At 50.7% G+C, this 26,593-nt stretch overlaps 2 protein-coding genes across 6 annotated transcripts in view; both read left to right on the forward strand.

Moving 5' to 3' along the window:
* LCMT2 (leucine carboxyl methyltransferase 2) overlaps window positions 1–25,108 on the forward strand; it is a 174,375-nt gene extending 149,267 nt beyond the window's left edge. For 4 of the 5 annotated variants that reach the window (XM_073564047.1, XM_073564044.1, XM_073564045.1 and 1 more), the window contains 4 exons: window positions 9,605–9,702; window positions 11,779–11,966; window positions 13,029–13,164; window positions 24,870–25,108. In XM_073564047.1, coding sequence (XP_073420148.1) covers window positions 9,605–9,702; window positions 11,779–11,966; window positions 13,029–13,164; window positions 24,870–25,040 — 593 coding nt within the window. In that variant the 3' untranslated portion in view covers window positions 25,041–25,108. Of the gene's footprint in view, window positions 1–9,604; window positions 9,734–11,778; window positions 11,967–13,028; window positions 13,165–24,869 lie in introns of all 5 variants that reach the window. The other variant, XR_012227519.1, reaches the window with a different exon arrangement.
* LOC141076757 (uncharacterized) lies at window positions 15,507–24,863 on the forward strand (the record flags this gene model as incomplete). The annotated part of the gene is made up of 1 exon (XM_073564048.1): window positions 15,507–24,863. A coding segment is annotated over one exon (2,418 nt), but the record flags the coding sequence as incomplete, so codon positions are not given.
* Window positions 25,109–26,593: the final 1,485 nt, after the last annotated feature.

Raw genomic sequence — 26,593 nt, forward strand, 5'->3', positions numbered from 1 at the left:
CCCTGCTCCTTACGCCTCCTGTATAATCTCCGGCTCATGACACCTCTTATATTACCTCTGGCTCTTGACACCTGACACCTCCTATATACCTGACGCCTGTATATTCCCCGGCTCCTGACTCCTCCTGTATAATTCCCGCTCCTGACATCTCCTGTATAATCATTGGCTCCTGACGCCTCCTGTATAATACTTGGCTCCTGACACCTCCTGTATAATCTCCGTCCCCTCCTGTGCTTGGCTCCTGACATCTCCTGTATAATCCCTGACTCCTGACACCTCCTCTGTCATTCCCGGTTCCTGACATCTCCTGTATAGTTTCTGGCTTCTGACACCTCCTGTATATTCTCCAGCATGTCCAGCTCCTGACACCTTATGTGTTATCCCCAACCCTTGTCACCACCTGTATAATCCCCGGCTCCTGACATCTCCTGTATAATTTCCAACTGCTGACACCACTTATATATTCCCCGGCTCCTGACACCTTGTGTAATCCCCGGCTCCTCACACATGTATAATCCAGGTCTCCTGAAACCTCTTTTATAATCCTTGGTGCCTGACACCTCCTGTGTTATAATATCCCCAGCTCCTGACACCACGTGTATGATCTCCGGCCCCAGAGACACCTCATGTATAATCTCCAACTCTTCACACCTCCTGTGTAATTCCCAGCTCCAGACACCTCCTCTATAATCTCAGGCTCCTGATACCTCCTGTGTAATTCCCTGCTCGTGACACCTCCTGTATAATTTCCGGCGCTTGACACCTCCTGTGTAATTCCTGGCTTCTGGCACCTCCTGTATAATCTCTGGCTCCTGACACCTCCTGTGTTTATCCCCTTCTGACACATCCTGTGTAATCTTCGGCTCCGACACATCCTGTATATTGCCCGGCTCCTGACACCACCTGTATTTTCCTCGGCTCCTGACACCTGTGTAATCCACGGCTCCTGACACCTCCTGTATAATGCTTGGCTCCTAACACCTCCTGCGTAATCTCTGGCTCCTGACACCTCCTGTGTAAACACCGGTTCCTGACACCTCCTGTATAATCTCCAGCTCCTGACACCTTCCTTATAATCCCTTCTGACACCTTCTATATAAACTCCGGCTCTTGACACCTCCTGTATAATCTCCGGCTCTTGACACCTCCTTTGTAATTCCCGGCTCTTGACACCTCCTGTGTTATCACTGGTTCCTGACACCTCCTTTATAATCGCCGACTCCTGACACCTCCTGTATAATGCCCAGCTCCTGACACTTCCTGTATAATCCCCAGCTTCTGACACCTCTATTTTAATTTCCGGCTCCTTTCACCTTCTGTATTATCCCCGGCTTCTGACAACTCCTGTGTAATCCCTTGCTCCTGACACCTCCTAATAATACTACTCATCCCATATATACCAGTGAAATGAGAAAAAGAAGAGATCCCAAAATATAATAAAATCAATGAACTTTATTGATAGATCAATTAAAATACTATTAAAAAATTAAAAAAGAAAAATACTTTCAAGGGGACACCGAGCGGGAAAATACCAATAATAATGGTATATGATGAATCCACATTATAAATCTCATATCATTATAGTACAATGGGTACAACTCAAATGGGATTAAAACACGCTATAAATGGAACATGTGAAAATTACATGGACATAAGATGAAAAACAAATAACCATAGTGTGTGTAGATAGATAGATAGATAGATAGATAGATAAATAAAGCTCAAAGTGTGTATGTATGTGTGTGTATGTGTATGTATGTGTGTGTGTATGTATGTATGTCCGGGACTGGCATCCTCACCGTCGCAGCTACAGCCACAAAATGTCAGAGACACCGCACTACACTTGCTCACAGAGCCAGTGCGCGTGTCCTGAGTACAGAAGCAGTGCTAAGAGTTACCTGGGGAGCAGGGCAGCAGAGGTGACCATGCGTGCTTCAAGCTAATAGTGTCAGGGTCCAGTCAGCGCTGGAAAGTAAAGAGGCACAGGACCTGCGGACACTGAAAATGAGCAAGCTGGCACAGGACCTATGGTCATGTGACTGCAAGGGGCGGGGCTTAGCGCCTGCATTCAGATATGACAGGACACCATACAACAACTCAGAGTCAGGCAAAATGGAGGTCACAACAGTACGGGCAAACGAGGTACAGGAGGGACAAACAGACGGGTAGCCAGACAAAGCCAAAGGTCATACACAAGAGGGCGACGTGGTACCAAGGGGACGAGCAGAGAGTCATACACGAGAGGTAGCGCAGTACAAGAGGGTCAGGCAGAACTCGTAACAGGGACAGAACCGGATCAAAACCAAACAAGCAAGCAAGTGATCAGGCACAAGGCACACGTATACAAGAGGTCAACTAACTCAGCCGAGGGCAGGAGTATAACTGACACCGGACCCAGGTCGAGTGAGCACTAAATAGCCTCCTGCTGCCAGAGAGAGGCAGCACAATTAACCCCTAGTCTAACCAGGACGGGTCAAAGCGAAACCCCGTCCTGGATCATGACACAAAATTTGGCACAGTCACACGTCTGGACCCCGAGAGCGTCCTAGGCTATGTTGTGAGGCGAAATTTTAACCCCGCGCGTTCCAATTCACCAAACAATTTTGCCCCTATCTACATACTGGGGAAAAAGTGTGTGCGCGTCAAGCCCCGCCCCTCATTATGATGTCATAATGCCCCTATCTACATACTGGGGAAAAAGTGTGTGCTCGTCAAGCCCAGCCCCTCAGTATGATGTCACAATGGTTGCCATGGCGACGCTGATGTCATCATAGGTTGCAAGCCCCGCCGCTCATTATGATGTCATAATGGTTGACTATGGGATGGAGGATGTGTGATGGGTATATGGGCACTGGACTATGGGATGGAGGATATGTATGACGGGTATATGGGCACTGGACTATGGGATGGAGGATATGTATGACGGGTATATGGGCACAGGACTATGGGATGAAGGATGTGTGATGGGTATATGGGCACCGGACTATGGGATGGAGGATATGTATGATGGGTATATGGGCACGGGGCTATGGGATGGCAGATATGTATATGGGCACGGTACTATGGGATGGAGGATGTGTGATGGGTATATGGGCACTGGACTATGGGATGGAGGATATGTATGACGGGTATATGGGCACGGGACTATAGGATGGCGGATATGTATGATGGGTATATGGGCACAGCACTATGGGATGAAGGATGTGTGATGGGTATATGGGCACCGGACTATGGGATGGAGGATATGTATGACGGGTATATGGGCACGGGACTATAGGATGGCGGATATGTATATGGGCACGGTACTATGGGATGGAGGATGTGTGATGGGTATATGGGCACTGGACTATGAGATGGAGGATATGTATGACGGGTATATGGGCACGGGACTATAGGATGGCGGATATGTATGATGGGTATATGGGCACAGCACTATGGGATGGCGGATATGTATGATGGGTATATGGGCACAGGACTATGGGATGGAGGATGTGTGATGGGTATATGGGCACGGGACTATGGGATGGAGGATATGTATGATGGGTATATGGGCATGGGATGGAGGATGTGTGATGGGTATATGGGCACTGGACTATGGGATTGAGGATCTGTATGATGGGTATATGGGCACGGGACTATGAGATGAAGGATGTGTGATGGGTATATGAACTCTGGACTATGGGATGGAGGATATGTATGATGGGTATATGGGCACGGGACTATGGGATGGAGGATGTGTGATGGGTATATGGGCACGGGACTATGGGATGGAGGATGTGTGATGGGTATATGAACACTGGACTATGGAATGGAGGATCTGTATGACGGTTATATGGGCACGGGACTATGAGATGAAGGATGTGTGATGGGTATATGGGCACTCGACTATGGGATGGCGAATATGTATCATGGGTATATGGGCATGGGACTGTGGGATGAAGAATATGTATGATGGGTATATGGGCACGGGACTATGGGATGGTGGATATGTATGATGGGTATATGGGCACGGGCCTATGGGATCGTGGATATGTATGATGGGTATATGGGCACGGGACTATGGGATGGAGGATAATTATAACTTGTTATAACTAACCACAGTTACTATGCCCGGGCAGCGCCGGGTTATTCAGCTAGTATATATATATATATATATATATATATATATATATATATATATAGGTGCTCACAACATCACAGTCGCCCATATGCATAAATGTGATGTGGCAAAATAGCCATATAGACTTGCATGAAAACCCCAAAGTGGCAGTATCAAACCGCAGTTCACACGCTCCCAGAAGAAGCTGGTAGTGAAACGCGCATCAGGGTGAGGGGACGCTGAGCGGAGGATACACCTTCTCTATCTGGTAATATTATTCAGCTTTATGGGACTTTGTTTATGAACTGTGGTTTGATATTGCCACTTTGGGGTTATTATACATAGCTGTCATGGTCTGTTTTTCATCATAGTAATATTCACGTGAATTAAGTTTATATGGCTATTTTGCCACATCACATTTATGCATATGGGCGATTGTGATGTTGTTATGGTTATTTGTTTTTCATCTTATGTCCATGAAATTTTCATATGATCCATATATAGCGTGTTTTAAACCCATTTGAGTTGTACCCATTGTACTATAATGATATGAGATTTATAATGTGATTCATCTTATACCATTATTATTGGTATTTTCCCGCTCGGTGTCCCCTGGACAGTATGTTGCTTTTTTTATTTTTTAATAGTATTTTAATTGATCTATCAATAAAGTTCATTGAGTTCATTATATTTTGGGATTTCTTCTTTTTCCTATTTCACTGGTACAGTATATATGGGATGAGAGCAGTAGTATTATTGGTTGAAGTGCCCATTATATTTTGGACATCCTTTTGTTGAAATTCCTGACACCTCCTGCATAATTACCGACTCCCTACATCTGTGTAATCCCCAGCTGTTGACACCACCTGTGTAATCCCCTGCTTCTGACACCTTTATAATCCCCTGCTCCTAACAATTTTATAACCTCTGAGTCTTGACACCTCTTGTATAATTCCTGGCTCCTGACAACTCCTGTATAATCCCAGCTCCTGGCGCCTGTGTAATCCCTGGCTCCTGGCACCTCCTGTATAATCATTGGCTCCTGACATCTCCTGTATAATTCCCAGCTCCTGACATCTGTATAATCCCCGACTCCTGACACCTCCTTTATAATCCCCATGTCCTGACACTTCCTGTATAATCACAGCTCCTGGTGCCTTCTGTGTAATCCTTGGCTCCTGACATCTGTATAATTCCTGACACCTCCTGTATATTCTCCGGCTTCTGACACCTCCTGTATAATCTCAGGCTTCTGACACCTCCTGTGTAATCCCCGCCTCTTGACATCTCCTGTATAATATCCGGCTCCTGACACGTCCTGTAAATCCCAGCTCCTGCCGCTTGTGTAATCCCCGGATCCTGACACCTCCTGTATAATCCCTGGATCCTGAAACTTACTGTATATTCCCCAGCTCTTGACACCTTCTGTGTAATCCCCTGTAACGGGGTCTACCAAGCCGGGGTACCTCTTTCAGCACCACCCCGTGTTTTCGGAGGTCCGCTCTGCGTTGGCTGGAGTCTGAATGAATGACGCTGGCTGGAATTCCTTGTTTTCATGGGTGCATATAAAAGATCACTGCTTCTCCATGTATTTCCAGTCTGACAACACTTTACTCACAGGACACAGAATATATCACACAGATACAGAGGGCAGGCCAGACATGCATTACAAAAGCCGCAGGTGGCCGGAGCCTGCCATGTTTACTGTGGAAATTACAAAGGTGGGGGGAGGGCGGACAAAAGGGGAATGCTGATACATTAGGGACATGCATCTCTCATAGAACCTATTATACATCCATATAACTGCACAACATATTCTGGGTGCTAAGTGGTTCTGTAACACGTAACATCCCCGACTCCTGACACCTCCTGTATAATCCCACTCCTGACATCTCCTGTATAATCCCCAGCTCCTAACACCTCCTGTAAAATGGATAGACAAATGAATGTATGGTATAAAATACATTTTGTATTGATTTTACAAAAATATTATAAAGTGATAATAAATCCAATTGAAATGATGCCTCTAGCCAAACAGATCACGCTTGATTCCTACTGTACAGTCATGGCCAAAAGTTTTGAGAATGACACAAATATTATATTTTCACATGATCTGCTGCCCTCTGGTTTTTATGTGTGTTTGTCAGATGTTTTTATCACATACAGAAATATAATTGCAATCATATTATGAGTAACAGAAGGTTATATTGACAGTTAGAATGAGTTAATGCAGCAAGTCAATATTTGCAGTGTTGACCCTTCTTCTTCAGGACCTCAGCAATTCTCCCTGGCATGCTCTCAATCAACTTCTGGATCAAATCCTGACTGATTGCAGTCCATTCTTGCAAAATCAATGCTTTTATTTTGTCTGAATTTGAAGGTTTTTGTTTGTCCACCTGTCTCTTGATGATTGACCACAAGTTCTCAATGGGATTAAGATCTGGGGAGTTTCCAGGCCATGGTCCCAAAATCTCTATGTTTTGTTCCCTGAGCCATTTAGTTATCACCTTTGCTTTATGGCAAGGTGCTCCATCATGTTGAAAAAGGCATTGTGGATCGCCAAACTGCTCTTGGACGGTTGGGAGAAGTTGCTCTTGGAGGACATTCTGGTACCATTCTTTATTCATGGCTGTGTTTTTAGGCAAGACTGAGAGAGAGCCCATTCCCTTGGCTGAGAAGCCACCCCACACATGAATGGTTTCAGGATGCTTGACAGTTGGCATGAGACAAGACTGGTGGTAGCGCTCACCTGGTCTTCTCCTAATAAGATGTCCCAAACAATCGAAAAGGGGATTCATCAGAGAAAATGACTTTACCCCAGTCCTCAGCAGTCCACTCCCTGTACCTCTTGCAGAATATCAGTCTGTCCATGATGTTTTTCCTGGAGAGAAGTGGCTTCTTTGCTGCCCTCCTTGAGACCAGGCCTTGCTCCAAGAGTCTCCGCCTCACAGCGCGTGCAGATGCACTCACACCTGCCTGCTGCCATTCCTGAGCAAGCTCTGCACTGCTGGTAGCCCGATCCCGCAGCTGAAACACTTTTAAGAGACGGTCCTGGCGCTTGCTGGTCTTTCTTGGGCGCCTTGGAACCTTTTTGGCAGCAAGGGAACCTCTCTCCTTGAAGTTCTTGATGATGCGATAGATTGTTGACTGAGGTGCAATCTTTCTAGCTGCGATCCTCTTCCCTGTTAGGCCATTTTTGTGCAGTGCAATGATGACTGCACGTGTTTCTTTAGAGATAACCATGGTTAACAGAAGAGAAACAATGATGCCAAGCACCAGCCTCCTTTTAAAGTGTCCAGTGGTGTCATTCTTACTTAATCATGACAGATTGATCTCCAGCCCTGTCCTCATCAACACCCACACCTGTGTTAATGGAGCAATCACTGAAACGATGTTAGCTGGTCCTTTTAAGGCAGGGCTGCAATGATGTTGAAATGTGTTTTGGGGGATAAAGTTCATTTTCTAGGCAAATATTGACTTTGCAAGTAATTACTGTTAAGCTGATCACTCTTTATAACATTCTGGAGTATATGCAAATTGCCATTAGAAAAAATGAAGCAGTAGACTTTGTAAAAATTAATATTTATGTCATTCTCAAAACTTTTGGCCATGACTGTATATAAGCATGCACAAAGGCTAAACAATGTCTGTTTGTTCATTGTTTGTTGAATACTGATAATTTCTACAGGCGCTGTGGCACTTTGCATTAGTGTCTTATTATATTTTTTTTGCATTTTTTTGTATATTAATTGTAGCTTTTTTGGGAGTCATTCAGTACCTCATTACACTTGCCAAGGGAGATGCCTATATAAGATTTTTTTCTAAATCATGCTTATATACAGTAGGAATCAAGCATGATGTGTTTGGCTAGAGGCATCATTGCAAGTGGATTTATTATCACTTTATAATAATTTTGTAAAATCATTAAAAAATGTATTTTAAACCATACATTCGATTGTCTATCCATTCTAGTGGGTAGCTTCTCTATATCTTGTATTGAATGGGTTTTTGGTTAGTGTTAATGGACTAATGATGTATACCTCCTGTATAATCCCCGACTCCTGACACTATTTGTAAAATCCCCAGATCCTGACACCACCTGTATAATCCCCAGCTCCTGACACCTTGTGTGTAATCTCCGGCTCCTGACACCTCCTGTATAATTCCCAGATCCTGACACTATTTGTATAATCCCCAGATTCTGACACCACCTGTAAAATCCCCAGCTCCTGACACCTCGTGTGTAATCTCTGGCTCCTAACACCTCTTGTATAATCCCCAGCTCCTGACACCACCTGTATAATCCCCAGCTCCTGACACCACCTGTATAATCCCCAGCTCCTGACACCTCCTGTATAATCACCAGCTCCTGACATCTCCTGTATAATTCCTGACACCACCTGTAAAATCCCCAGCTCCTGACACCTCGTGTGTAATCTCTGGCTCCTGACACCTCCTGTATAATCCCCAGCTCCTGACACCACCTGTATAATCCCCAGCGCCTGACACCTCCTGTATAATCCCCAGCTCCTGACATCTCCTGTATAATTCCCAGCTCCTGACATCTGTATAATCCCCGACTCCTGACACCTCCTGTATAATCCCCATGTCCTGACACATCCTGTATAATCCCAGCTCCTGGTGCCTCCTGTATAATCCTTGGCTCCTGACATCTCCTGTATAATTCCTGACACCACCTGTAAAATCCCCAGCTCCTGACACCTTGTGTGTAATCTCTGGCTCCTGACACCTCCTGTATAATTCCCAGCTCCTGACACCACCTGTATAATCCCCAGCTCCTGACACCTCCTGTATAATCCCCAGCTCCTGACATCTCCTGTATAATTCCCAGCTCCTGACATCTGTATAATCCCCAGCTCCTGACATCTCCTGTATAATTCCCAGCTCCTGACATCTGTATAATCCCCGACTCCTGACACCTCCTGTATAATCCCCATGTCCTGACACATCCTGTATAATCCCAGCTCCTGACACCTCCTGTATAATCCCCAGCTCCTGACACCACCTGTATAACCCCCAGCTCCTGACACCTCCTGTATAATCCCCAGCTCCTGACATCTCCTGTGTAATCTTTGGCTCCTAAAGCCTCCCATATAATCCCTGGCTCTTGACTCCTCCTGTATAATCCCCGGCTTCTGACACCTCGTGTGTAATGTCCGGCTCCTGACACCTCCTGTGTAATCTCTGGCTCCTGACAGCACCTGTATAATCCCCAGCTCCTGACACCACCTATATAATCCCCAGCTCCTGACACCTACTGTATAAACCCCTGATCCTGACACTTTTAGAACTTCCGCCTCCTGACACCTCCTGTATAATTCCTGACTTCTGATGTTGCAGCTGGACAGCCACATTCTCCTTTCATAGGGGCCCCTGGATACCTTACCTTTGCTCTGAGCCTTCTCACTGCTGATTGATCTTGTCAGTCATGTAGAGATTGTCAGCACAGAGGATTTCAGCAGCGCTCTGCCGTCTTCCCCTCAGGTCACTCCTATGTATTTGTGTTCGGAGGTCGCTCTCTGGAGTCGGCAGCTCTGCAAGACGTCGCGTTCCTGCACACGGAGGACATGTCCTGGGCTCAGGTCTGTCAGCAGCTAAACAAGATGCTCTGCGGTGAGATCAGTCAGTCACGTGTGAGATGTTCTGCGGTGAGATCAGTCAGTGACGGGTGAGATGATCTGCGGTGAGCTCAGTCAGTAACGGGTGAGATGTTCTGCTGTGAGATCAGCCAGTAACGGGTGAGATGTTCTGCGGTGAGATCGGTCAGTGATGGGTGAGATGTTCTGCGGTGAGATCGGTCAGTGACGGATGAGATGTTCTGCGGTGAGATCGGTGAGTGTCGGGTGAATGTTTTGCAGTGAGATCAGAGAGTGTCAGGTGAAATGTTCTGTGGTGAGATCACAGAGTGTCGGGTGAGATGTTCTGCTGTGAGATCAGTCAGTGTAGGGTGAGATGTTCTGCGGTGAGATCGGTCAGTGATGGGTGAGATGTTCTGCGGTGAGATCGGTCAGTGACGGATGAGATGTTCTGCGGTGAGATCGGTGAGTGTCGGGTGAATGTTTTGCAGTGAGATCAGAGAGTGTCAGGTGAAATGTTCTGTGGTGAGATCACAGAGTGTCGGGTGAGATGTTCTGCGGTGAGATCGGTCAGTGATGGTTGAGATGTTCTGCGGTGAGATCGGTCAGTGACGGTTGAGATGTTCTGCGGTGAGATCGGTGAGTGTCGGGTGAATGTTTTGCAGTGAGATCAGAGTGTGTCGGGTGAAATGTTCTGCGGTGAGATCAGAGAGTGTAGGGTGAGATGTTCTGCGGTGAGATCAGTCAGTGACGGTTGAGATGTTCTGCGGTGAGATCAGCCAGTAACGGGTGAGATGTTCTGCGGTGAGATCAGCCAGTAACGGGTGAGATGTTCTGCGGTGAGATCAGCCAGTAACGGGTGAGATGTTCTGCAGTGAGATCGGTCAGTAACGGGTGAGATGTTCTGCAGTGAGATCGGTCAGTGACGGTTGAGATGTTCTGCGGTGAGATCAGCCAGTAATGGGTGAGATGTTCTGCGGTGAGATCGGTCAATAACGGGTGAGATGTTCTGCGGTGAGATCGGTCAGTGACGGTTGAGATGTTCTGCGGTGAGATCAGCCAGTAACGGGTGAGATGTTCTGCGGTGAGATCGGTCAATAATGGGTGAGATGTTCTGCGGTGAGATCGGTCAGTGACGGTTGAGATGTTCTGCGGTGAGATCGGTGAGTGTCGGGTGAATGTTTTGCAGTGAGATCAGAGTGTGTCGGGTGAAATGTTCTGCGGTGAGATCAGAGAGTGTAGGGTGAGATGTTCTGCGGTGAGATCAGTCAGTGACGGTTGAGATGTTCTGCGGTGAGATCAGCCAGTAACGGGTGAGATGTTCTGCGGTGAGATCAGCCAGTAACGGGTGAGATGTTCTGCGGTGAGATCAGCCAGTAACGGGTGAGATGTTCTGCAGTGAGATCGGTCAGTAACGGGTGAGATGTTCTGCAGTGAGATCGGTCAGTGACGGTTGAGATGTTCTGCGGTGAGATCAGCCAGTAACGGGTGAGATGTTCTGCGGTGAGATCAGCCAGTAACGGGTGAGATGTTCTGCGGTGAGATCAGCCAGTAACGGGTGAGATGTTCTGCAGTGAGATCGGTCAGTAACGGGTGAGATGTTCTGCAGTGAGATCGGTCAGTGACGGTTGAGATGTTCTGCGGTGAGATCAGCCAGTAACGGGTGAGATGTTCTGCGGTGAGATCGGTCAATAACGGGTGAGATGTTCTGCGGTGAGATCGGTCAGTAACGGGTGAGATGTTCTGCAGTGAGATCGGTCAGTAACGGGTGAGATGTTCTGCAGTGAGATCGGTCAGTGACGGTTGAGATGTTCTGCGGTGAGATCAGCCAGTAACGGGTGAGATGTTCTGCGGTGAGATCGGTCAATAACGGGTGAGATGTTCTGCGGTGAGATCGGTCAGTAACGGGTGAGATGTTCTGCAGTGAGATCGGTCAGTGACGGTTGAGATGTTCTGCGGTGAGATCGGTGAGTGTCGGGTGAAACGTTCTGCGGTGAGATCGGTGACGGGTGATATGTTCTGCAGTTGACTGAGGTTTGCTGTGTCTGTGGATGGACCGTGACCGAGATTCCTTGTTGTCAGGTTCCGGTTGTCGGCACTGCCCCATTAGGTTGTCACAGTCACAGTTCCTGCGCTCGTTGTGGTGGCGCCATTCTGTCTGGAGGTCTCCTGGCGTCTGGTATCCCCTCAGGATCCATCACTGTCCTGAAGACGACCCAATCTCATTTCTCCTGGGAACATTTGCACACCACTCCCCCACTGACACCCAGGTGAGTATAAGGGGCTGAGCAGCACCATCGTGTGCGGGCTGGGATGGCCGAGTGGCACCATGGCGTGCGGGCTGGGGGGCTGAGCGGCACCATGGTGTGCGGGCTGGGAGGGCCGAGTGACACCACGATGTGGAGGCTGGGGGCTGAACTGCACCACGGTATGAGGGCTGGGAGGGCTGAGCGGTGCCACGCTGGGAGGGCTGAACAGCACCACAGTATGAGGGCTGAGAGGCACCACGGTGTGTGGACTGGGAGGGCTGAGCGGCACCACGGTGTGTGGACTGGGAGGGCTGAGCGGCACCACGGTGTGTGGACTGGGAGGGCTGAGCGGCACCATGGTGTGTGGACTGGGAGGGCTGAGAGACACCACGGTGTGCAGGCTGGGGGGGCTGAGCTGCATCAGGGTATGAGGGCTGGGAGGGCTGAGCGGCACCACAGTGTGCAGGCTGGGGGGCTGAGCGGCACCACGTTGTGTGGGCTGGGAGCGCCGAGCGGCACCATGGTGTGCGGGCTGGGAGGGCCGAGTGACACCACGATGTGGAGGCTTGGGGGCTGAGCTGCACCACGGTATGAGGGCTGAGCGGTACCACACTGGGAGGGCTGAACAGCACCATAGTATGAGGGCTGAGAGGCACCACGGTGTGTGGACTGAGAGGGCTGAGCAGCACCACGGTGTGTGGACTGGGAGGGCTGAGCGGCACCACGGTGTGTGGACTGGGAGGGCTGAGCGGCACCACGGTGTGTGGACTGGGGGGGCTGAGCGGCACCACGGTGTGTGGACTGGGAGGGCTGAGCGGCACCACAGTGTCTGGGCTGGGGGTTCCGAGGGGCACCATGGTGTGTGGGCTGGGAGTGCAGTGGCACCTTGTGTGGGCTGGGAGGACCGAGTGGCACCACAGTGTGTGGGCTACAGAGCAGTGTCTAGAGGACTCCCCGGTATCCATGGGAGCTTTCAGTGCAGCTGCACAAACATGTCTTCCTAGCTCAGCTTCGAGTCCAGCAAGACCTGGGGCAGAATCCATGTTCAGGTTGTATGATTTTGAGCATCTTCTCATCCACTAGATACTCGCACAGCTCCCACGTCATTGGTGACAAGCTGCTCCTGGTCGGTGGGGTGTGGATCCATGCTCGGGCGGTGCCGGGATTGACAGTTGTGGATCTGATCACTGGACATGTCGCTGAAATTCTCATCAACTCTGTAAGTGTCAGATGGTAATGTCTATCTAGACAGACACAAGTGCGAGGATGTGCGGGTCATCCCCCCGTCTCCATCTCCCACTGTCTCCTCCCATCTCCATCTCCCACTGTCTCCTCGCATCCCGCGTCTCCATTTCCCACTGTCTCCTCTCATCCCCATCTCCATCTCCCACTGTCTCATCGCATCCCCCGTCTCCATCTCCCACTATCTCCTCTCATTTCCCGTCCCCATCTCCAACTGTCTCCTCGCATCACCCGACTCCATCTCCCACTGTCTCCTCTCATCCCCCGTCAACATCTCCCACGGTCTTTTCTCATCCCCGTCTCCATCTTCCACTGTCTCTTCTCATCCCCATCTCCCACTGTCTCCTCTCATCCCCATCTCCCACTGTCTCCTCTCATCCCCGTCTCCATCTGCCATTGAATCCTCTCATCCCCCCATCTCCATCTCCCACTGTCTCCTCTTATCCCCCCTGTCTCCATCTCCCACGGTCTCCTATCATCCCCTATCTCCATCTCCCACGGTCTCCTCTCATCCCCCCCATCTTCATCTCCCACTGTCTCCTCTTATCCCCCCTGTCTCCATCTCCCACGGTCTCCTATCATCCCTTATCTCCATCTCCCACGGTCTCCTCTCATCCCCCCCATCTTCATCTCCCACGGTCTCCTCTCATCCCCCCATCTTCATCTCCCACGGTCTCCTCTCATCCCCCCCATCTTCATCTCCCACGGTCTCCTCTCATCCCCCCCATCTTCATCTCCCACGGTCTCCTCTCATCCCCCCCATCTTCATCTCCCACGGTCTCCTCTCATCCCCCCCATCTTCATCTCCCACGGTCTCCTCTCATCCCCCCCATCTTCATCTCCCACGGTCTCCTCTCCTCCCCCCCACCTTCATCTCCCACGGTCTCCTCTCATCCCCCCCATCTTCATCTCCCACTGTCTCCTCTTATCCCCCCTGTCTCCATCTCCCACGGTCTCCTATCATCCCCTATCTCCATCTCCCACGGTCTCCTCTCATCCCCCCATCTTCATCTCCCACGGTCTCCTCTCATCCCCCCCATCTTCATCTCCCATGGTCTCCTCTCATCCCTCCCATCTCCATCTCCCACCGACTCCCCTCTCATCCCCCTTCTACATATCCCACTGTATCCTTGCATCCCACAGTCTCCTCTCATCCCCCTATCTCCATCTCTCTCTCCTTTAATTTCCTCTGTCTCCTTTATTTCCCACTGTCTCCTTTAATTCCCTCCATCTCCATCACCCACTGTGTCCTCTTCTCTACGCATCTCCATCTCCCACTGTCTCCTCTCATCCCCTGTCTGCATTACCCACTGTCTCCTCTTATCCCCCCTGACTCCATCTCCCACTGTCTCCTCTCATCCCCCGTCAACATCTCCCACGGTCTTTTCTCATCCCCGTCTCCATCTTCCACTGTCTCTTCTCATCCCCATCTCCCACTGTCTCCTCTCATCCCCATCTCCCACTGTCTCCTCTCATCCCCGTCTCCATCTGCCATTGAATCCTCTCATCCCCCCATCTCCATCTCCCACTGTCTCCTCTTATCCCCCCTGTCTCCATCTCCCACGGTCTCCTATCATCCCCTATCTCCATCTCCCACGGTCTCCTCTCATCCCCCCCATCTTCATCTCCCACTGTCTCCTCTTATCCCCCCTGTCTCCATCTCCCACGGTCTCCTATCATCCCTTATCTCCATCTCCCACGGTCTCCTCTCATCCCCCCCATCTTCATCTCCCACGGTCTCCTCTCATCCCCCCATCTTCATCTCCCACGGTCTCCTCTCATCCCCCCCATCTTCATCTCCCACGGTCTCCTCTCATCCCCCCCATCTTCATCTCCCACGGTCTCCTCTCATCCCCCCCATCTTCATCTCCCACGGTCTCCTCTCATCCCCCCCATCTTCATCTCCCACGGTCTCCTCTCATCCCCCCCATCTTCATCTCCCACGGTCTCCTCTCCTCCCCCCCACCTTCATCTCCCACGGTCTCCTCTCATCCCCCCCATCTTCATCTCCCACTGTCTCCTCTTATCCCCCCTGTCTCCATCTCCCACGGTCTCCTATCATCCCCTATCTCCATCTCCCACGGTCTCCTCTCATCCCCCCATCTTCATCTCCCACGGTCTCCTCTCATCCCCCCCATCTTCATCTCCCATGGTCTCCTCTCATCCCTCCCATCTCCATCTCCCACCGACTCCCCTCTCATCCCCCTTCTACATATCCCACTGTATCCTTGCATCCCACAGTCTCCTCTCATCCCCCTATCTCCATCTCTCTCTCCTTTAATTTCCTCTGTCTCCTTTATTTCCCACTGTCTCCTTTAATTCCCTCCATCTCCATCACCCACTGTGTCCTCTTCTCTACGCATCTCCATCTCCCACTGTCTCCTCTCATCCCCTGTCTGCATTACCCACTGTCTCCTCTTATCCCCCCTGTCTCCATCTCCCACGGTCTCCTATCATCCCCTATCTCCATCTCCCACGGTCTCCTCTCATCCCCCCCATCTTCATCTCCCACTGTCTCCTCTTATCCCCCCTGTCTCCATCTCCCACGGTCTCCTATCATCCCCTATCTCCATCTCCCACGGTCTCCTCTCATCCCCCCCATCTTCATCTCCCACGGTCTCCTCTCATCCCCCCCATCTTCATCTCCCACGGTCTCCTCTCATCCCTCCCATCTCCATCTCCCACCGACTCCCCTCTCATCCCCCTTCTACATATCCCACTGTATCCTTGCATCCCACAGTCTCCTCTCATCCCCCTATCTCCATCTCTCTCTCCTTTAATTTCCTCTGTCTCCTTTATTTCCCACTGTCTCCTTTAATTCCCTCCATCTCCATCACCCACTGTGTACTCTTCTCTACGCATCTCCATCTCCCACTGTCTCCTCTCATCCCCTGTCTGCATTACCCACTGTCTCCTCTTATCACTCCTCCATCTTCCACTGTCTCCTTGCATCTCCAGTCTCCATCTTCCACTGTCTACTCTCATCCCCCCGTCTGTATCTCCAATTGTCTCCTCTCATCCCAAGTCTTCATCTCCCACTGTCTTTTATTGCCCTCCGTTTCCATCACCCACTGTCTCCTCTCATCCACCTGTCTCCATCTCCTACTGTCTCCTCTCTTCCCCCATCTCCATCTCCCACTGTCTCCTCTCATCCTCACGTCTCTATCTCCCTCTCTTTCCTCGCATCCCCACGTCTCCATCGGCAGGTTCTTTCCTTCTGTTCCCCGGTGTTGCACTCTTTCTTGCTCTTGCTGTGGCAGGTTCCTTCCTCTGCTTCCGTCTCCTTTCATCCCCCATCACCATCTCCCACTGTTTCCTTGCATCCCCACGTCTCCATATCCCACTCCTCGCATTCCCACATCTCCATATCCCACTCTCTCCTCGCATCCACACGTCTCCATCTCCCACTGTCTCCTTGCATCCCAAGTCTCCATCTCCCACTGTCTCCTTAATTCCCTCCGTCTCCACCGTCTCCATCTCCCATGGTCTCCTCTCATCTCCCCTTCTACATCTCCCACTGTTTCCTTGCATCCCACTGTCTCCTCTCATCCCCTGTCTCCATCTCCCACTGTCTCCTCTCGTCCCCCCGTCTCCATCTCCCACTGTCTCCTCTCACCCCCCCGTCTCCATCTCCCACTGTCTCCTCTCATCTCCCGTCTCTATTTCCACTCTCTCCTCTCCTCCCCCCATCTCCAAATTCCACACTCTCCTCTCATCCCCCATCTCCAAATCCCACAGTCTCCTCTCATCCCCGTCTCCATATTCCACTATTTCCTCACATCCCCATATCTACATCTCCCACTGTCTCCTCTCATCTCCCGTCTCTATGTCCACTATCTCCTCTCATCCCCATCTCCATCTCCCACAGTCCCCTCTCTTTCCCCCATCTCCAACTCCCACAGTCTCCTTTCATCCTCATCTCCATCTCCCAGTTTCTCCTCTCATCCCCCGTCTCCATCTCCCACTGTCTCCTCTAACCTCCCCTTGTCTACGTCTCCCATTGTTTCCTTGCATCCCCCGTCTCCATCTCCCTATGTCTCCTCTCATCCCCCGCCTCCATCTCCCAGTTTCTCCACCCATCCCCCGTATCCATTTTTCACGGTCTCCTCGCATCCCCCTATCTCCATCTCCCACCGTTTCCTCTCATCACAAGTCTCCATCTCCCAGTTTCTCCGCCCATCCCCCCGTATCCATTTTCCACAGTCTCCTCGCATCCCCCTACCTCCATCTCCCACTGTATCCTCTCATCCCCCGCCTCCATCTCCCAGTTTCTCCGCCCATCCCCCCGTATCCATTTTCCACAGTCTCCTCGCATCCCCCTACCTCCATCTCCCACTGTCTCCTCTCATCCCCCGCCTCCATCTCCCAGTTTCTCCGCCCATCCCCCCGTATCTATTTTCCACAGTCTGCTCGCATCCCCCTGTCTCCATCTCCCAGTTTCCTCTCATCACAAGTCTCCATCTCCCACTGTCTCCTTTAATTCCCTCCATCACCATCACCCAATCTCTCCCCTCATCCCCCTGTCTCCTTTCGTCCCCCGTCTCCATCTCCCACTGTCTCCTCTCATCCCCCTGTCTCCATCTCCCATGGTTTCCTCTCATCCCCCTTTTCCATCTCCAATTGTCTCATAGAATCGTAGAGTTGGAAGGGACCTCCTGGGCCATCTGGTCCAACCCCCTGCTCAAAGCAGGATTCGCTAAATCATCCCAGACAGATGTCTTTCCAGCCTCTGTTTGAAGACTTCCATTGAAGGAAAACTCACCACTTCTCGTGGCAGCCTGTTCCACTCATTGATCACTCTAACTGTCAAAAACTTTTTTCTAATATCTAATCTGTGTCTCCTCCCATTCAGTTTCATCCCATTGCTTCTAGTCTTTCCTTGTGCAAATGAGAATAAAGTTGATCCTTCTACAATGTGACAGCCCTGGAGATATTTGTAGACCGCTATTAAGTCTCCTCTCAGTCTTCTTTTTGCAAGCTAAACATTCCCAAATCCTGTAACCGTTCCTCATAGGTCTCCTCTCATCCCAAGTCTCCATCTCCCATTGTCTCTTTTAATTCCCTCCATCTCCAACTCCGGCTGTCTGCTCTCATCCCCCGTCTCTATCTCCCACTGTCTCCTCTCCTCCCCCCATCTGCATCTCCCACTGTTTCCTTGCATCCCCATGTCTCCATCTCCCTCTCTCTCTTCGCATCCCCACGTCTCCATCTCCCACTATTTCCTTGCATCCCCACGTCTCCATCTCCCACTGTCTCATCTCCCACTGTCTCCTCTCATCCCCCCATCTCCCACTGTCTCTTTCTCTAGTCACCTTCCACGACAGCCATATCGGATGATGTCTCCCCGCCATAATGGGGGACAGGAAATGCACAAGAGGTTAAATAACCCTCCCCTTCCTGCTACCACCAGTGTTTTTCCTGTCCCCTATGGGGCATGAAGAGGTCCTGATAGTGCTGCCGTGGCCGGCGACCGGAGGCACTACAACATCAGAATACCTGTGACCGACGGGCAGCCAACGATCGGGGGCTCTGCTCTACTCCGTGGGAAGGATGCTCCCGTCTCCACTTCGGTGGTACTCGGGACCCTTGCCCGCCCCTCCTGTGCTCCCTCAGTGGGGTAATGCGGTGCCGTGCCGCCGGGGTCCGCCTGGAGCTCCCTGGCGTCCTCCTCCCCATGCGGCATGTGCCGGGACTGCGTGCTCATGCGTACTGGAAGTGGCGTCGGGAGCGGCGCCAAACTTCCGGTTTGCCTCCCACCTGTGTGGAACGCACGCGGGGCCTGCAGTTACCAGACTGCGGACGCGGTCCGGGGCCCCAGCCCCCGGCCCTTCGAGTCTGAGCGGGACAGCTCTAGTCAGGCAGCCGCTAAGCGGCTTGAGGCGGGCCGGGAACAATGGAGCACCGCCGACCCCCACAGGGGGGGTGAGTGTGCAGGGGCAGCCGCTGAGCAGCTGGAGAATCAGCTGTGGAGAAGGGGTGATTGGAATGCCCCCCCCACCTGTGGACCGAGGGGAGGAGGAGCACACAACACGCTGATGGACCTCGGTTATTCCAAATCCTGGTCTGGGTGCGTCCAGGTAAGGCATTATCTGTACACTGTGACAGACTGACCATGCACGGCGACAAGCCCTTACTGCCTGATTTTGCGGAGCTCAGCGTTCACCCTCCTACTGTCAGTAGCAGGGTGGGTCCCCACTTTTCTGTCCAGGGGTAGTCTCGGAGGTGACTTAGTATGCCTTCTCTCTCTTTAAAGGGAGACAAGGCCTCTGACCCTAAAAATGTGCATGTGTGGTTTCAGGCTTCCCTCTTCATATAGGAAGCTTTCTCAGCCCTGCACGGATGATGTATTGCGTACAGAGCAGCCTCCCTACTGGACAGTATAAAAACTCTCATCACAGAAGTCCCATCTTCTATGGCGACGTTTTCCCAGACCGGATACCACAGCCCCCTCCTGCTAGAAGGAAATGGGCATCGGTGGAATCTGACTGACTCAGACTTCTAACTCAGAGGAGGCTTGGGAAAATGAAGGTTCCACTTCCACCCCCACTTCTGAAATTACTATTTCTCTTACGAGGTTAGTATGGTGAGGAGGAAGTGGAATTCTCTATACAGTATGAGACGTTTGGGAGGGGCTGAAGCCTAAAACCCAAAGGGGTTTTCCCATTCACGGATATATCCGGAATCTGGAGGAATGGGCCCTTCCCGAGGAGAGAGACTTAGTGTCACCTCAGAAATTGAGGAATTAGTCCCTTGAAGAGCAATTGCTCCTTATGGGAAATCCCTAAAGTGGACGTGTGGTGTCCAGGGTATCTAAAAGAGTGGCTCTTCCATTTGAGGGCAACTCTCGATGGCGATCTTGCTTAGGGAATCCTGGGGTGCCTCCACAACCCTGCTTCCCTGTTCCACTGGTTGCGTACGCTGGAGGATCACCTCACTCGGGGGACCTCTAGCCAGCGGGCAGTCGACAGGTCCGGAGAAGAAACCCTTGACTCACTTCCCCTATTACAAAGCGACAGGGTTCCTAGTGGATGCTTCCGCTAAGTCCGTACGGGTACCAGCAAAATATGCGGTCCTCTCCAAACCAGATGCCTAGCATTAGCCTAGGCAAGACGTCTGCTGAGCAGGAATCTCTGTGGCCACAGAGGAATGGGAGACCGCAGAGGATGTGGCTTGAGATTCCCCCTGTTCAGGGGGTGAAACTCGACACCTAACAATTGGGCCTCTCCAACTCAGCCAGCTGTGGCTGAAATCTTGAGGAGGAGACTTTACGATTCCCTTTCAGGGAAATTATTACTTTGCTCAGCTCTGGATGATATCCCAGAGGAAGCCACCGATAAAAAGAAGTCGCCTCCAGAACAGCTGTTAAGCAGCTTAAGGCTGGGCCCGGACCAGATTCCTCCCAGAGAGAATCCAGGGGGACGGGCAAAAACAGGCCGGTGGAGTTATCCTAAAGGAGGTAAGGGCAGAATATTCTTGCCCCCAAAAACAGCAAGGAACGTATTGGTGACTACAACGTACTGATCACTACAGCGTACTGATCAATACAACGACAGTTTGCAATTTTCACAGTGGCGGTTCTCCGGTCGGGGGCCGACTATCGAATTGCATAGATCGTTGCAATCCATATCCTCAAACCAATGGGTTATTTGCACCATTCGCGATAGAATGGAGGTTCGAGAGTCCTTCCCCTCAATGCCTAAGAGTGACGTCCCTGCAGGCGCACCTCCAAAAAATCCTTGCTGTCAGACATAAAAAACTTCTGCAAGCTTGTAGGCTGTACTTGATTCCTCCCGTCAGGAGCGATCTCCTCAGTTCCACAATAGACTTTCCTCTCCGTATGTGTAAACCCTCAGACAGGGTCATAATAAACTTAAACCCTTGAACCAAGTGGTAAAGTACAGAAGATGGAGTCGGTCAAGTCAGGCCACCTGCCATTCTAGGCTGAGCGTGACTGCAGTCGTCAGGTGGCGGCCGCTGGCCTGCTTGGGGCTGGGCTGGGTCCAGAACGGGAGACCAGCCTGCAATCACGGGTCATGCATTTAACAATCCCCCTCAATGGACAAAATTGTGTGATTGGCCACAATGGACTGAGGGACGCTTTCTTTCACGTCCCGATTCATCCAGAAGGGGAATTCCTCAGGTCCCAGGGTCCCCAGGTCAACCACTACCAGTTCAATGTCCTGCCGTTCGGGGTGTCATCAGCCCCTCCAGTGTTTACCAAGATAATGACAGAGGCAATGATCTTCATTTGCCAGCAGGGGATTTGCATTTTCCCATACTTAGACAACCTTCTAATAATGGCTCCATCCACATCTCGCCTGAACCAGGAGGTAGAAAATTCCCTGGAGATTTAACAGTCCTCGGGTTGGATCCCCAACCTGGAGAAATCAGACCTTCCTTCTTCAAGGAAGAAGTTCTTAGGGATACTCCTGGAATCAGGAAAGCGAACATCTTTTTAACCCAGGAACAACAACTCGACTTGGCCAGAGGACCTCCAGGTTCAGAGACCAGAGAGCACCAACCCTGAGAGACTCAAATGTCCATCCTAGGTTCACTTACAGTGTGCATCCAAACTGTTTCCTGGGCTCAAGCCATACTCGGACCCTTCAGTCCTGCGTACTCCGTTGTTCAAAGAAATACCGGAATTCTCTGACCAGGAGAACTCCTCTTCCTGGTCAGGTGAAGGTGTCTTGCCTATGGTGGCTGGACTACCAGAACCTCCAGCGGGGTGTCAGCTGGGATCAGCTCTCCCTGGAAATTGTCACCACAGACGCCAGTCAGGGTCTGGGGTGCTATAGTGGAGTATTCACACTTCCAGGGAGTATGGCCCCCAGGCATAAGAACCAGCTCCTCAAATGTGAGAGAACTAAAAGCTGTAGAGGAAGTTTTGAAAGCAGGTACGTGGACAATGCGACTACAGTGTCCTACATCCGACGCCAAGGAAACACGAAATTCTTCAACCAAAAAATTGGTAGCTGCAAGAATTTTTTCTTTGACAGAGAAACGTCTGTCCATATCAGCAGGCGGGCTTCCTCAGCAGGAAGGACGTTCATTCTGTGGTGGAGCCTAGACCAAACAGTATTTTTGCCTCTGGTGTCAAGGTGGGGAAATCCCGATGTGGACCTTTTTGCCATCGGTCAAAACGCGAGGTGGGAACATGTTTTCCCTCAGTCCCACCGACGGAGCGTGGGGAGTAGATACCTCCTCCCATCCGGGGCAGTTCGATCTGGCTTACACCTTCCCTCCGATTCCCGTGATAGCGAAAACACTGCAGAAGATATGGGCAGAACAAGTTGCTACAATCCTAGTGGCTTCCATGTGGCCAGGGAGAAGCTGGTACGGAGCTCTACGGAATATGGCTCAGGAAGCCCCAATACTTCTGCCCCAAAGGGCCAGTCTCCTACCACACCCAGACCCGCACAGAATGAACCTTGCGGCCTGGCTACTGAAGCCGAAATTCAAAAAGCGAAAGGCCTTTCCGAGAAAGGGATCCAATCTCTACAGGGCCACTGGCCATTCTAGGCTGAGCATAACTAACGCCATTTCGGGAAAGCTTAGAAGAAGTCTCATCTTGGTGTTCCCCAAGTGCCCAGACCCCTTCCATCCTAATATCGCACAGATCTTAGAGTTTCTTCAAGACGACTTAGTTCTGGGTCTCTCTCCTAGTACACTAAGGGTTCAGGTGTCAGCTCTTAGTTAATTTTGCGATCAAGATCTAGCAAGCCAATGATGGGTCAGGCGATTCATGACCTCAGCAACTAGAAATCGTCCCAAACTCCGTGGTCAGATCCCCCCCGGGGACTTGAACCTAGTTCTTAAAGGCTTGTCCAGGGAACCGTTTGAGCCACTGTCTTCCACGACCCTGGGAAAATGAACACTAAAAACTGTGTTTTGTAACAATCACCACCGCAAGGCGCATAGGAGAATTACAGGCCCTTTCAATACAGGAGCCATACCTGACCATCACGGAGGATAGCATCATCCTAAGGTTTGATCCCTCCTTATGTCTAAGGTAGTCTTGAACCTTCATAGGTTCCAGAACATTATATTGCCTTCCTTCTGTACAAACCCCTCCAACATGAAATAAGTCTTTCACACTCTTGACGTCCGTAGAATAGTTCTCTTCTACCTCCAGCGGACAGAATTGGAGGATTGACCAAAATTCATTAATTCATTCAAATTTTCTGGTCAGATTCAAGGCAAAGGCGGTAATAAATACAATCGCGAATTGTATCAGGCAAGCAATCAGCCTCACCTCGTCACAGAACGTTCCTCCTCCTACGTCTCTGAAAGCCCACTCTACACGTTCAGCGTCAACATCATGGGCAGAAAGAGGGAACGCATCTTCGGAGCAGATATGCAGAGCCGCCACCTGGTCGTCTGTCCATACATTCAGACGTTATAAACTAAATTTCAACAGGGATTTAACGTTTGGCAGACGTGTTCTGCAGGCTGTAGTCCCTCCCTAAGAAATTAGTTGTTGGTATTTCTCCAATATGGCTGTCGTGGAAGGTGACTAGAGAAAATAGAATTAGTCTTACCAGTAATTTGGTTTCTAGGAGCCTTCCACGAAAGCACTATTTTCCCTCCCTATCTGATACTCTTATTGGATGATTCCTGCACTTTGGTGGTAACTATACATGCTAGCGTGTCCAGAAAGAACACTGGTAGTAGCAGGAAGGGGAGGGTTACTTAACCTCTTGTGCATTTCCTGTCCACCATTAGGGCGGGGAGACATCCTCCGATATGGCTGTCGTGGAAGGTTCATAGAAACCGAATTACCGGTAAGACTAATTCTATTTTTATTGCCTTCCGTTTTCATCTCCCTCTGTCTCCTCTCATCCCCGTCTCCGTCTCCCACTGTCTACTCTCAGTTCCGTTTTCATCTCCCTCTGTCTCCTCTCATCCCCCCATCTCCAACTCCCACTGTCTCCTGTCATCCCGGTATTCATCTCCCACTATTTCCTCTCATCCCCCGTCTCCATCTCCCAACGTCTCCTTTCATCGCCCGTCTCATCCCCCCATCTCCCACTGTCTTTTATTGCCCTCCGTCTCCATTTCCCACTGTCTACTCATCCCCGTCTCCATCTCCCACTGTCTCCTCTCATTCCCGTTTTCATCTCCCTCTGTCTCCTTTCATCCCTGTCTCCATCTCCCAATGTCTCCTTTCATCGCCCGTCTCATCCCCCCATCTCCCACTGTCTTTTATTGCCCTCCGTCTCCATTTCCCACTGTCTACTCATCCCCGTCTCCATCTCCCACTGTCTCCTCTCATTCCCGTTTTCATCTCCCTCTGTCTCCTTTCATCCCTGTCTCCATCTCCCAATGTCTCCTTTCATCGCCCGTCTCATCCCCCCATCTCCCACTATCTTTTATTGCCCTCCGTCTCCATTTTCCACTGTCTACTCATCCCCGTCTCCATCTCCCACTGTCTCCTCTCATTCCCGTTTTCATCTCCCTCTGTCTCCTTTCATCCCTGTCTCCATCTCCCAATGTCTCCTCTCATCCCCCATCTCCCACTGTCTCCTCTCATCCTCACGTCTCCATCTCCCTCTCTTTCCTCGCATCCCCATGTCTCCATGGGCAGGTTCCTTCCTTCTGTTCCCCGGTGTTGCCCTCTTTCTTGCTGTGGCAGGTTCCTTCCTTCTGACCCCTATGTCACACTCTTGGTTTCACTTGCAGGCCTCACTGGAGTGGCCCCTGATGCTCCATGGACACAGCTCTGTTCTCCTACCGGACGGGAAGCATGTGATGGTTCTGGGTGGAGGTGGCACCTGCTTCTCATTTGGGACTCATCTGAATGTGCAGCCGACTGTGGTGGAGCTGCCGTGCATGGTGTCATCCATTATGTAGAATTACAGATGAGAAATTTTATCATTTTGTATTTTATTGCCACAATTAAATGATATTTTTCAGGTCCAGCACGTGACTCTGCTGTTCTCTGTCAGCTTTGTTGTGTAGACTACACCAGGGTCATGTCATTATCTCTACATGTTCCAAAGCCTCCATGCGAGGCCTGGATGTGCAAAGTTCAACACAAGAACTTCGTAGACAAAGGTTCCCTAACAAAAAGGCCGTTTCCACATGTGTTCAGGTTGTCTAACAGCCACAAATAATGCAGCCGCATAGACGCCAACTTATTATACGAGCACTCCTGAGATACTCGAATAAGACGGTCGCTCATCACTATTCTTTATCTGTTGTTTGATATTTTCTGCACCATTCATACTCCTTCATGTATGTGGCAACCAGGGGCCTTGTGAGATGTGTGCAGGCATTGAACAGCTGTTTGTTGGTGGTAAGGGGCTCTATAATTAGGGGACAGGCAGGTAGTGGCTGTAGGGGGCTCTATAATTAGGGGACAGGTAGGTGGTGGTAGTAGGGGGCTCTATAATTAGGAGACAGGCAGGTGGTGGTAGGGGCTCTATAATTAGGGGACAGGCAGATGGTGGTGGTAGGGGACTCTATAATTAGGGGACAGGTAGGTGGTGGTAGTAGGGGGCTCTATAATTAGGGGACAGGTAGGTGGTGGTAGGGGGCTCTATAATTAGGGGACAGGCAGGTGGTGGTAAGGGCTCTATAATTAGGGGACAGGCAGATGGTGGTGGTAGGGGACTCTATAATTAGGGGACAGGTAGATTGTGGTTGTAGGGGGCTCTATAATCAAGGGACAGGCAGATTGTGGTGGTAGGGGGCTCTATAATTAGGGGACAGGCAGGTGGTGGTAGGGGCTCTATAATTAGGGGACAGGTAGGTGGTGGTAGTAGGGGGCTCTATAATTAGGGGACAGGCAGGTGGTGGTAGGGGCTGTATAATTAGGGGACAGGCAGATGGTGGTGCTAGGGGGCTCTATAATTAGGGGACAGGTAGATTGTGGTTGTAGGGGGCTCTATAATCAAGGGACAGGCAGATTGTGGTTGTTGGGGGCTGTATAATTAGGGGACAAGCAGATGACAGTTGTAGGGGACTCTATAATTAGGGGACAGGCAGATGGTGGTTGTAGGGGGCTCTATAATTAGGGGACAAGCAGATGATGGTTGTAGGGGGCTATATTATTAGGGGACAGGCAGATGGTGGTTGTAGGGGTGTAAGAGTGAGACAGAAGCGGTGTGACCCGACCCAACGGATGGTCAGTCAGCTTACGGCACAACACACAAGGGTACACCAGGGAAACAATAACAATGGTGAGCCCTGTCGATAGGGAACAGGGGAATGGACACCTCCTGCACTCACCTGAGGATGTACCCTGATCTCTCTATCGTCCCTATATGGGTTTTTTCACTCCGTTGCCGAGCAGGATACGGCAGGTGAGAGCATTAGTCCCACCACTGCACTAAGACAACAAGAAGGAATGGAAAGACAGACACCAAAGGGACAAAGTAACAAAACTACGACTTAGCTTTCGC

The sequence above is a fragment of the Dendrobates tinctorius genome, unplaced genomic scaffold, assembly GCF_039654945.1.
Source record: "Dendrobates tinctorius isolate UK_male_01 unplaced genomic scaffold, ASM3965494v1 ptg000423l, whole genome shotgun sequence".
Taxonomy (NCBI): Eukaryota; Metazoa; Chordata; class Amphibia; order Anura; family Dendrobatidae; genus Dendrobates; species Dendrobates tinctorius.